The following is a 12,965-nucleotide window of genomic DNA, read 5'->3' as shown; positions in this document are numbered from 1 at the left end:
AATGCCTATGATACATTTCCAAAAACCATGGTATTATCATAGTACCATGTCCAAAAGTATCTTTGGTTCTTTTTATGATAGTAAATCGAAAAATAAAATATCCTCCTAAATGTTCCAATCTCTTGTTGCTGTAAGATAATGCTTATCTGCGTAACGTAGCTTTTTTCAAATCCTTTATTTATTAAAACTTCCCATCCACTCACAGCTTAATACAAACACATCTTTGTGCCAAATTAGATTTGATTGTCCATGAGATGTGAGCTCTGTGAATTTTTACACAGCAGTCTGCATTAACGGTGTACACTCACACAGACGTGGCTGAGCGCTCATCACTGCTGAAGTGAGCTGCTATCAGAACTGATGAGAGTTCCAGCACATTAATGGGCCAATCCAGATCCTAAATTGCCTGATGTACTAGCCCAGAGAAGTCTAGTCACGTGTGATAATCATGAGCTCCATCCAGGTGTGCTTCTCATTTCCTCAGGGAGAGATAAATTCCATCTAAATACATCTAAATCCCAACTTAAGGCGCTATTGATGAAGTGACCATTCATGTGCACCCATATGAATTACTGCACATATCAGGGAGGTGTAGCATAGTGGTTAATGACTTGGACTGGTAACTGAAAGGTTGAAGGTTCAAACCCAACAAGGGATAATCTTTGAGCTGTCATTATTGAGCAAGATGTGTAACCCTGCTCTAGGGAAACTGCCCATGTAATTAAGAAGGCACCACTCCTATGGCAGCATAGCACATTGGATATTGCTAAAAAAAATTCCTTTGGCCCTGGCAAAAGATTCTATTCTACAGATATAAGTTAATTTCTAAAACCATAATTGTGATGCTTTCAAATATACCTTCTTTTTGCCAATTTCTAAGGGGCTGTTCAGACTGAATGTGATCTTGTGCTAAAAAAGCTGGATGCAGCACAATGAATAGAACAGAGCACAGGTGTCTCAAGACACGTTTTTAAAAGTAGTTCTTTGTTAACTTGGCACGGTGTCTAAAAATGTGACGCTCCTCCTCAAAATGCTGAAAAAACAGCTGGATACAGTACAATGGACGTCCGTGTAGCTCATGTTTACATGAATTTAAAAAGAATTGCAAAACTGCGCAGACGGACAGAAAAATGTGTTTGGTGTGAACGACCCTAATGTCAAATTCACATGTATCCTTTGTGGGCATTCCTAGAATATAATGCCAGAATGCATTGCTTTGAGTTTTGGAATAGAGACATTGTTGTAAACCTGCAAAATGTGTTTTTGCCTGATTTAATGTCTGTTTAACAAGGCTGTCCGGTCAAGATTTGATTCTTGATTTGCATCAGCCTGGCAGAGGACAATGTATAATTAAATTTGTTAAAAATGTAATTAACCTTTGTGGTAAACTAGAAAGACACAGGCAAATGTGTTCTTTTGCGTGCATGTGTGTGGACAGTGGGGACTCGTGAGCTATAGAAGCAACAGAAAATCCTCTCCATGCATTCTTAGCTGTGTACACACACACACACACACACACACACACACACACAGACAGACAAACACACACTAACACACACATGCACACACACAACCACAGCTGAGTCAAAGATTGCTTGACCTTAGTCACCATGTGCTCTGTTTCCTTTAATTCTCTCTCTTTCTCTCTCAGGTTTCTTGTGTAATACTAACAAAATAAAAACCTGAAATATCTGGTTCAGACCTGTTCTGTTATTTCTGTTGCAAATTTAGTGCTATTTGGTTAAACGGCTTTAAATATCTGTGCTAATATCTCTGATATCCAGATCAAGCAAACAGAAAAATAACGTGTTGAGTCTTTCCTAATAGGTGTGGTGTTAATGACTACAAGAAATCCATTTTCTTTACCTTTCTGGTCTGCATGCACATATCTGTAGATGTTTGTGTGTGTGGCACAGGGTTTATCTGTTTTTAAACCCAACTGTGATTAATTTAGTTGTAAGTGGCTCTGATAAGCTCCTTGCCCTTTCTGACTGTGCAGGATGCTGGAAAGTGTTTGATAACAAAACCCTCCTTGTGTGTTTCTCTTGGCTGATGGATATAACAAAACCAAGCCTGATCTCTTGAAAAATATGTGTCCATGGCGAAATTTTGGCAAAATTATATTACGCGGTTCCTTACACGTATATCACGGCAGTTTCGAAGTGAAATGTCCACTCTGTGGCGCTAAAAGTTAGTTTTAAATCAACAAAACCCTCCCTACCCTAAACCTCAAACCTAAACCTAACCGACAGGGTCAGAAAAAGCAAACGTGAGATAAAAAATGCACAAATCTTTCTTGCAAACATGTAATTTTGTGGTGCTTTTATAACACTTTCGACTCATGGGAAAAATAAGTTATAATAAAGAATGAGTAGATGTGTCCAAACTTTTAAATGGTACTGTAATGTATATGGATATACAGTATATTTAGTTGCAGAGAAATTATGCTCAGACAGTTATGTAGCATCAAGCCCTTAAGCTAAAAGAGTTGAAATTTCTGGCTCTAATTGAAATAGTATGTTGCTGCGTAATTTTCAAAGACTTACGACTGTCAGTTTCCTGTACTGAGCATCTACACAGCTTTTGTCTATTTTAATTACAGAAATTACTGCAAAAACCAAAATCTGTGGGAAGACTTTTATCAGTCTTTATTAGATCTTTATCAGTCTTTCAGAAGGCAAAATATCAGCCGGTGATGAGAGAAAGAGATATTCTGTAGTATAGGTTGTTCACTCAAAGCTGCCAAATGCCTCTTGATGTGGAGTGCAGCCTTTGGACTAAATTCACAAAGTACAAAGCCACCAACCTGCTAGTTATCACTCATAACAGTTGTGAAATTTAAATCCAAAAAGTAACACATTTGCCTGTGGTGCATGAGAGGTGCAGGAAACATGACCTGTTAGCTGCTACCAGAATGACATCATGAAGCATCCTTCTCTGCTTTTTATTGACCTATTGAGTGTGTGTGGGTGTGTACTTGTGAGAAAGAGAGGGATCAAATTAAGAAGTGTTTAATTGGCAGTGTGATCGGCTGTGTATGTGTGAGTGAACTAAAACCAAGTGTAGCCCACACACACTCATCAGTGACCTTGTACTGTGTGTCTTTTGTTGAAATCTTCCCATTGGCTCTTGAAGCCCTGTGGTCACAATATTATTCTGCATTCTCTTTTTAATGTCAGCTCAGGAATAAAAGATAATTTCTTGTACCCTGCTAGATGTTGTAAATCCCTTTGGCAGTCAAAATGTAGCCCAACTGATGAAGCAGTAACAAACTAAATGATGCATGTTGCATATTTCATGGCCGCAGCCCCTCGAGTTTAAAGTTGTCACACTAATCATGCTAATATCATAGTGCCTCATGTTTGATGTGGGAAAACACAGCATGCAGCAAATTCAAACTACGTAATAGAGAGCTTTCTCGTTTCCTTCTTTTATTTGAATAGGGTGAATATAGGTACATTAAGGAAATTCAGCTTAAACATTTATGGGTTAGCACTGATGCAGACATCTGGATCCTGACATCTTTTACCTGTATTCACTCTATTTACCTGTCTAAGTTTTTTCTTTCCACACTTTTACTCCCTGTAACAGAATAAAGGATGGGCAAGGAGGAGGCGGGAACCGTCAAAGTAATATTTAATGAAACCAAAAGACACAAAACACACACAGCAGCAGCGTACAGTGTGGCTCTCTCTCTCTTATCCCTCTCCTCGGCTGATTAGCCCAATTGGGGGCCGGCCATTCGCACTCATGGCCCGGCCCCGCCCTCGTCACACTCCTCCCTCCTTTGCCTCAGGCCGGGGAACCCCCGGCATGATGTATATCCCCCCCCCCCCTTTTCTGAGGGGGGGGGCCTTGCCCTTCCGGCTTTCCCCGCCCTTGGAGACCAGGGAGGGAAAAGAGGAGAGGGAAAGGGCAAGGCGGGGCGACAGTGGGAGAGAGAGGCAAAAGAGAAAAAAAATTGCTTGCCGGTTCCCAGACACGCCGTCGCCTGGTCCTCGACCACTCTTCCACCCTCTGGCGGACGACAGCCAGACCTCCCACGGCGGACAGCAGCGAGTCCTCCGACCCCTGGTGGATGGAACGCCCCTCCGCGTTCTGGCGGCTGGCAGCGAACCCCTCCGTCCCTGGCAGTGGCTCCACTGCTCCAGGCGGCCGGCAGCGAGCCCCTCCTCCCATTGCGGACAGCGGACGTTCCTCCGCGTTCTGGCGGCCCGTAGCGACTCCTCCGTCCCCCGGCGGATGGCCGCGGCTGCTCTTTTGGGTGGACGGCAGTGGTGAGGACTCCACGACAGCACATCCCTCCTCCCTCCTGGGCTTCGGCACCAATGTAACAGTATAAAGGATGGGCAAGGAGGAGGCAGGAACTGGCTGAACAGTCAAAGTAATATTTAATGAAAACTTAAAAAGTCACAAAACACACACACGGCAGCGTGTGGCTCTCTCTCTCCCGAACTGCCTCATCCAGCTCGGCCTTATCCCTCTACTCGGCTGATTAGCCCAATTGGCCGCCCTCCTCCTTGTCACACTCCCTTATTTAATTTCCTGACTATTTCTCCTAAGCATCGTGTCATAAGGTGTTGTAACACCCTGCAGTCTGTTTGATTGCTACTTTAAGGCATCTCATTCTGTAATTAGCGGCAGCCCCTCCTCCTTTGCTGAGTCCATTACTCTCTGCTTTTTTTAGCAACAGGAACTCTATATTTGGTAATGTTGTTGTTATTGCAGTGCTCCGTGTTCTTGCAGCTTTGCCTCCGTTGTCATGGAGACGGCAGTTGTGTTGAAGTGAGTGAAAGTGTGTGTGCGCGTATGTGTATGCGTGTGTGAGTGTGAGATAAAGAGAGCAATGTCAAGAAAGAAACATATCAAGAATGTTGATAGAAATGTTGCTCTACACATCAAGGTTGTTCAACACCTCCATCTTTATCTTTATCTGGATGAATAAACTGTCAGAACTGCTCACTGTTTATGGCACTCAGCATTATGACTAGCCTTGAAAACATGCTACATTTTCATGTGAATCATGGTACAGTTTCAAATTCACATCTTTGCCCTCTGTGGCTCAGAGTGTACAATAGGAGAATGTAGATTTCAGAAAACCTAAAGACTGGTTCCTCTTGACAGTGTATGATGACATTTTAATGATAAAAGCTTCTCTTCTGCTTTAGCATCATGTTACAGAGCTTATAAAATCTGATGAAGAGAGTGTCTTTATTTTGTAACTTTGCATACTGAAGGTGAGAATATTAAGGGGGGAATATGCATTTGGATTATTATATTAACAAAAAAATAAGCTAAATTATATTTAGTTCATTTTAGTCCTTTTTTTAGGACAATTAAGATTTTTTGCATTGTGACATTATTTTCATGACAATAAAAAAAAATTCCCCCACAATTCTCATTACCATAATGCGAATAAAGCTCTTTCTCATAATCATAATAAAAGAATAGTTCACCCAAAACTGAAAATTCTCTCGTTATTTACTCACTCTCATGCCATCCCAGATGTCTTTTTTCTGCAGAACACAAACAAAGATTTTCAGACGAATATCTCAGCTATATTTGTCCATACAATGCAATGTGTGAATGGTGACCAGAACTTTGAATCTCCAAAAATCACATAAAATCAGCATAAAAGTAATCCATAAGACTTAAGTGGTTAAATACAGATGAATATTTAAGTACTTTTTTACTATAAATCTCCACTTTCACTTCCACATTCTTCTTCTTCTGTTTTTTTGGCAATAAAATAGGTGGTACATATTGCCACCTACTGGTCGGGGCTGGTCAAAGTTGGAGATTTATAGTAAAAAAAGCACTTAAAGATTGATCTGTTTCTCACACACACTTAGCTTCAGAAGACATGGATTAAACCACTGGAGTTATGTGGATTACTTTTATGCTGCCTTTTATGTCCTTTTTGGAGATTCAAAGTTCTGGTCACCATTCACTTGCACTGTGAGGACCAACAAAGCTAAGATATTCTTCTAAAAATCTACATTTGTGTTCAGCAGAAGAAAAAAAGTCAAACACATCTGGGATGGCATGAGGGTGAGTAAATGATGAGAGAATTTTAATTTTTGGGTGAACTATCCCTTTAAAATCAGAATAAATAAAATTCGGTACCACAAACACAACCATGATGTTTAAATACTTAACAGTTTTTTTAGTAGACAGTTATTCAAAGTGAAATTCAGTTTTTAATTAGTTAAGATTAAAGTTAATTCAAGTTATACATCTTATCAGTATGTGGATTCCCTGGGTAAGAAAAATAAAAATTTTACATTACATAATTCAGAATAAGGTGGGGTGCTTAATTTTAATGAAAATCACAATGCAAATTTCTTTAAGGAATGTTCCGGGTTCAATATATGTTAAGCTCAATAGACAGCATTTGTGGCGTAATATTTATTACAACAAAACATAATTTTGACTCGTCCCTTGTTTATAAAAAAAAAAAAAAAAAAAAAAAAAAAATTAATGAATTTAGTGTAATAAAATTGCTACCTAACCTTATCTGTGTAAAGTTATATCCAATATTACTATTTCATTGCCAAACCCTATAAGCCATTTTATCACACCAAAATCATGTAGAATGGAGATTTTATCAGACTAAAATCATGTCAACACGTTTAATGTTTATGTATTCTGGCTTTAATTTTGAAACAGTGAGTATTTTATTGATTACAGATTGGCCCTGTTCACTTCCATTTTAAGTGCTTTACTGTCTGTTATCATGAGTTTTGCTCTTTTTTTTTTTTTTTTAATAAACGAGGGATGAGTCACTTGTTTTGGTATGGTGTCAATTGAGTTTAACTTGTTTTGAACCTGGAACATTCCTATAATGGTCGTAAAATAGGCTTTATCCAAAATGAATGTTTTTCTGTTGATTTTTTTGGTGAACTATGACCCAGACATGTTCTTGACAGGTTTCATTTTCATTTCACCCTCGGATCCTTCTACAGAGAATTTAGCCAACACTCACTGTCAGTCAATGTGATTGTAATTCCTAACGCAGATGAGCATTATAAAATCATTTCTGAATGAGATTTGAACTGAATGTGAGCTGCATATGTATTCGCACTATTGCCTTCCTGAATGTGCTGAATGCCCCACTGGGAGGCGAAGCAGTCGCGTTAGTGGCATTTATTGCCCCGCCATCCCAGAGCACACTGAATAATTATCATAATTACCATCCATAAATTAGCATACAATTTCTCACTCTGCACTTGCTTGCTGAATAATGGGCGTTGTAATGAGGGCGTAGTTAACATGCAGACACACACATTCACGTGTGCACACTTTTACCAGGTGTGGATCCTATTTGTCTCCTCTGATCTCCACCTAGGGCAGGAGTGCATGGGGTGAATCAGTCACAATGTGTGTGACCCAGAGATAGAGTGATGTAGAGCATCATTAGAGGAGACCGTGGGTGTGTTGAGATGAACAGGCATGTATTTTTTGTAATTGAACTAAAGACTGCTATGACAGAGTCATTAGCAGTTAGACACCCATCATGGTGAGAGCCAGTAGATGTGTGTGTTATAGTAACAGGTTCATTAACAACTGTTCTGAGATGAGATGTTTTAAACAACACAATTAAAGCTGCTTGAATGTGCTTATTTGGAAAAAAAAAAAAAACTGGAGCAGATGTGCATACAGTCAAATGCACACACACAATTACAGTATATGCCCTTGTATAATAAACAAGAAGTACTGTGTCTCATTTTACTCGTAGTAACTCTAATAAGAAGGGTTCCAGTGGTCATGGAAAGCATGGAAATATTCAAGAATTTTAACATTGTGATTTTATTTTATTTATTTTATTTTTTTCCCTCCCAATTTGGAATGTCCAATTCCCAATGTGCTTTTAAATCCTCGTGGTCACGTAGTGATTCGCCTCAGTCCGGGTGGCGGAGTACGAATCCCAGTTGCCTCCGCGTCTGAGACCACCAACCCACACATCTTATCACGTGGCTTGTTGAGCGCGTCACCACAGAGACATAGCGCGTGTGGAGGCTTCACACCATCCACCAAAGCATCCACGCACAACTCACCACGTGCCCCACCGAGAGCAAACCACATTATAGCGACCACGAGGAGGTTACCCCATGTTACCCCATGTGACTGAATATGTATCATTGTTGACAAAAAAAAGTGGCTCAACTTAACTTTTTTTTACCCAAAATAATTTAATGACTTTAAAAATGTTAAGTGGCATAACCATCAATTAAAATGAATCAAAATACTGTCCTTGTTCCTTAAATGCACATGTGTAATAAACTTAACCATTAATTTTAAGAAAGCTTTCAAACATGTTTTTCCATTTTTTGGTTTGTTTGTTTTTTGTTTTTAACAAATATCATTAATGTTTGAGTCACAAATATCATTAAGTTTTCTTAGGTTTACTCTATTTGATCTGAACAAAATGTGCCTTTTCGTAAAAATGTCAAAATATCTGATATTTTTTAAAAAACAGTGACGAGGGTCCTCTGTTTTCTGAGTTTTTTTTTTTTTTTTTTTTTTTTTTTTTGGGCTACCTGCATGTTGGTTATACCACCTAACTTTGATTTGGTGGACCATTTTATTTTTATTTTTTTTTATATTTCAGTAATATTTTTTAAATTTTTCACTGCTTATTTTTTAAAGAGTAGTAATAACATATAGATTTTTTTCCAGTGATTTTAGCTTTTAAAGAAACTATTAATTCATTTATTTTTTACTGTCCATAGGCAGTTACACCACTTAGAAATTTTCACTTTAACCACCAGAAAAAAATAATAATAAAAAATATCAAAATGACTTTGAAGGTAGAAATTGAAAGCATGTTCATCATAGTAGAATTTTATTCAAGTAATTGTTTTGTGTGAATTGCATTTTTTTGTTTAGCATTTTTTAATAACTTTGTAGATCTGGTCAAAAAATAGCATCACATCATTGACATTGACGTCATTGGCGTACATATTTTTAGTTTTGTTCAGCCCTAAAATATTTCATCAGCTATTTGTGATTACAATCTCTACAAAATTATTTTTAAAAATTATTATCCAGTAATCTCTAAACTGGAATTTTATTAATTATTGTCAGTTATTAATTTAGGAAAGTTTGTTTTAAAGAAAATCATGCATCCCCTGATCAAGAACATTTGTATAAATTGTTCAGTATCATGACAAGGCCTGTGAGGCACAGAAGCATCTTTTGAGAAAAAATTGTAGTTTAGTGTGAACAGGTGGTATTTGTGTGTGTATGTGTTGTGAGAGAGAGAGAGAGAGAGAGAGAGAGAGAGACAGTGAAAGGTGGTAAAGGAGTACACAAGAGTCATATTGTATTATTTATCGTAGACAGAAGAAGGAAAATGTATTTGAGTGGGGCTGAGCATGAAGTGAAGTGAAGAATGACAGCACTATCCAGACAGTCAGAGAGATGAGACTGAGCTTCTGACTTGAAACATTCTGTAACATATAAAGTTTTCATATAATAAAAATAAAGAAATGTCATTTCCTTAATCAATATTTTAACATCCTTAAAACAAGATATATTAAAAAATATGCCAGTACATAAATGTGAAGGTAAAAAAAAATAGATTTTGAATGAAGCTTCTTTTTCTTACCTCATTGGAAAATTGTTTATTATTGTTTTAAGTATTAATATATTAAAACTGAGTGAGGTTTGTTCTTAAAACAAGAAAGACAGTTTGCCAATGGTAAAAAAATAAAATAAAAATGAATTCAAGATATATTCTCTGAAAATGTGCAGTTTTGCCTCTTAACAATTTTATCGTGTTTCATTGATGTTTAGATATTTGTACTGGAAAACAAAGACAAAAATACTGAGTAAGAAAATGATGTTTGTAGAGCAATTATACTTGCTCTCATTCTCAATCTTAAAAGATGTTTTTACTTGGATCTCTTTTGCTCTTTCTCAAAGCCATCTCTTCAATTTCTCTTTCTCTCTCTCTCTCTCTCTCTCTCTCTCTCTCTCTCTCTCTCTCTCTCTCTCTCTTTCTGGCTGTAATTTTCTCCTTTCTAATTTTTTTTTTTCTCAGCCAGATTTCTGCCAAGTGCATGCGTGTATGGGTCTGTGTGTGAAACTGTGTCACTCTAAAGCACACACACACTTAAATCAGAGAAAATGTTATCACTCAAATGAATTAATTTGGCATCTTTGACACCTGTGATGCAACAGGAAGTGAAGATGATGCTTATATAAGGCTTCCTGCAGTTACACAACTGCTTGACTCTGCACATAGTCATCTTTTTGTTGATTTCTCTCCATGTCTCGCACTGTCTCTTCCTCTTACTGAGCAATATGTATCGCACATCAATTCCAGCTCCTACTTAACTGGCTTTTTCAAAACTTTCTTCTCTCCTGCAGACAAACTCTGTTGCATTGTGCACTTGAATGTACTGGATGGATGTCCTTGCATAAATCATTGTCATGGTGTTTTTTTTAGAGCAAGCACTATTATCATTGCTCATTGTTAGACCCTGACCCTGCTTAAAACAGCCTAACACACCCTGCTAACCAGAGCCCTTTTCCATTATGCAGAAACTTTGATAAGATTCTGGTGAACATAAACAACGATTTCCTCAGTGAAAAAAGATCATACAGTCTCCAGCTCTAATTATCTGTAGTTTCATTTTCAACTTAAACATTTATGCATTTCAGCCCTTTTTCACAGTCCAGCAATTTGATACACTCTTTCTTATTTGGCTGTAGCAGGCAGTAATTGCATTTGTTGCACATCATTAGTTCCTCAGATTTAGAATTTACAATTCAGATAGAATTAGTCAAGGGTCTTTTGCAAGAGACCGTATTGTCCAAGCTAATATATCAAGTTTCCTTTTTAATGGACTAAGTTTAAAGTGAACTTTCTCCTCTCTCATAGCCCAAGCAACGGACCTCGCTGTCCTCCTCACAGGACGTCCAGAAACCCGTGCAAAACCACAGCGGTGAGCCTTCTGAGGTCAGCTCCTCTCTCGGCTACGCTAGCTTCAGCACCAGCACACCCGCCAGTCCTCCCATCAGCCCGGCCAACTGCTCGACAGGATCTGCAGAAGACTGCGGTCTCACCGGTACAATACTCCTTTCTTTCTTTGGTGGTTTCTTTAATCCGGTTGGTCTGGAGGATATACAGTTGTGCTGAAAAGTTTGCATACCCTGGCAGAAATTATGAAATTTTGGCATTGATTTTGAAAATATGACTGATCATGCAAAAAAAAAAAAAAAAAACTGTCTTTTATTTAAGGATAGTGATCATATGAAGCCATTTATTATCACATAGTTGTTTGGCTCCTTTTTAAATCATAATGATAACAGAAATCACCCAAATGGCCCTGATCAAAAGTTTACATACCCTTGAATGTTTGGCCTTGTTACAGACACACAAGGTGACACACACAGGTTTAAATGGCAATTAAAGGTTAATTTCCCACACCTGTGGCTTTTTAAATTGCAATTAGTGTCTGTGTATAAATAGTCAATGAGTTTGTTAGGTCTCACGTGGATGCACTGAGCAGGCTAGATACTGAGCCATGGGGAGTAGAAAAGAACTGTCAAAAGACCTGCGTAACAAGGTAATAGAACTTTATAAAGATGGAAAAGGATATAAAAAGATATCCAAAGCCTTGAAAATACCAGTCAGTACTGTTCAATCACATATTAAGAAGTGGAAAATTTGGGGATCTCTTGATACCAAGCCAAGGTCAGGTAGACCAAGAAAGATTTCATCCACAACTACCAGAAGAATTGTTCGGGATACAAAGAAAAACCCACAGGTAACCTCAGGAGAAATACAGGCTGCTCTGGAAAAAGACGGTGTGGTTGTTTCAAGGAGCACAATACGACAATACTTGAACAGCTGCATGGTCGAGTTGCCAGAAAGAAGCCTTTACTGCGCCAATGCCAAAGGCACGGGAATCTTGTGAAAACTGATGGCAAGATGAATGCAGCATGTTATCAGAAAATACTGGCAGACAATTTGCATTCTTCAGCATGAAAGCTGTGCATGGGACACTCTTGGACTTTCCAGCATGACAATGACCCTAAGCACAAGGCCAAGTTGACCCTCCAGTGGTTACAGCAGAAAAAGGTGAAGGTTCTGGAGTGGCCATCACAGTCTCCTGACCGTAATATCATTGAGCCACTCTGGGGAGATCTCAAACGATCTCAGGAGAAATACAGGCTGCTCTGGAAAAAGACGGTGTGGTTGTTTCAAGGAGCACAATACGCCGATACTTGAACAAATATTAGCTGCATGGTCAAGTTGCCAGAAAGAAGCCTTTACTGCGCCAATGCCACAAAAAACAACACCTTGACATGCCTCACATCTTCTGGCACACTGTAATTTGGAGTGATGAGACCAAAATAGAGTTTTATGGTCACAACCATAAGCGCTATGTTTGGAGAGGGGTCAACAAGGCCTATAGTGAAAAGAATACCATCCCCACTGTGAAGCATGGTGGTGGCTTACTGATGTTTTGGGGGTGTGTGAGCTCTAAAGGCATGTGAAAATTGATGGCAAGATGAATGCAGCATGTTATCAGAAAATACTGGCAGACAATTTGCATCCTTCTGCACGAAAGCTGCGCATGGGACGCTCTTGGACTTTCCAGCACGACAATGACCCTAAGCACAAGGCCAAGTTGACCCTCCAGTGGTTACAGCAGAAAAAGGTGAAGGTTCTGGAGTGGCCATCACAGTCTCCTGACCTTAATATCATCAAACCACTCTGGGGAGATCTCAAACGTGTGGTTCATGCAAGACGACCAAAGACTTTGCATGACCTGGAGGCATTTTGCCAAGACGAATGGGCAGCTATACCACCTGCAAGAATTTGGGGCCTCTTAGACAACTATTACAAAAGACTGCACGCTGTCATTGATGGTAAAGGGAGCAAAACACAGTATTAAGAACTAAGGGTATGCAGACTTTTGAACAGGGGTCATTTCATTTTTTTCTTTGTT

General features: G+C 38.8%; 1 protein-coding gene across 4 annotated transcripts in view; it reads left to right on the top strand.

Moving 5' to 3' along the window:
* LOC127436880 (ankyrin repeat and sterile alpha motif domain-containing protein 1B) overlaps window positions 1–12,965 on the top strand; it is a 223,182-nt gene that overhangs the window by 130,105 nt on the left and 80,112 nt on the right. For all 4 annotated transcript variants that reach the window (XM_051691349.1, XM_051691348.1, XM_051691350.1 and 1 more), the window contains one exon: window positions 10,889–11,075. In XM_051691349.1, the coding sequence (XP_051547309.1) occupies window positions 10,889–11,075 (187 nt within the window). The remainder of the gene's footprint in view (window positions 1–10,888; window positions 11,076–12,965) is intronic.

The sequence above is a fragment of the Myxocyprinus asiaticus genome, chromosome 47 (assembly GCF_019703515.2).
Source record: "Myxocyprinus asiaticus isolate MX2 ecotype Aquarium Trade chromosome 47, UBuf_Myxa_2, whole genome shotgun sequence".
Classification (NCBI taxonomy): domain Eukaryota; kingdom Metazoa; phylum Chordata; class Actinopteri; order Cypriniformes; family Catostomidae; genus Myxocyprinus; species Myxocyprinus asiaticus.
This window is presented reverse-complemented; position numbering and strand designations above follow the sequence as displayed.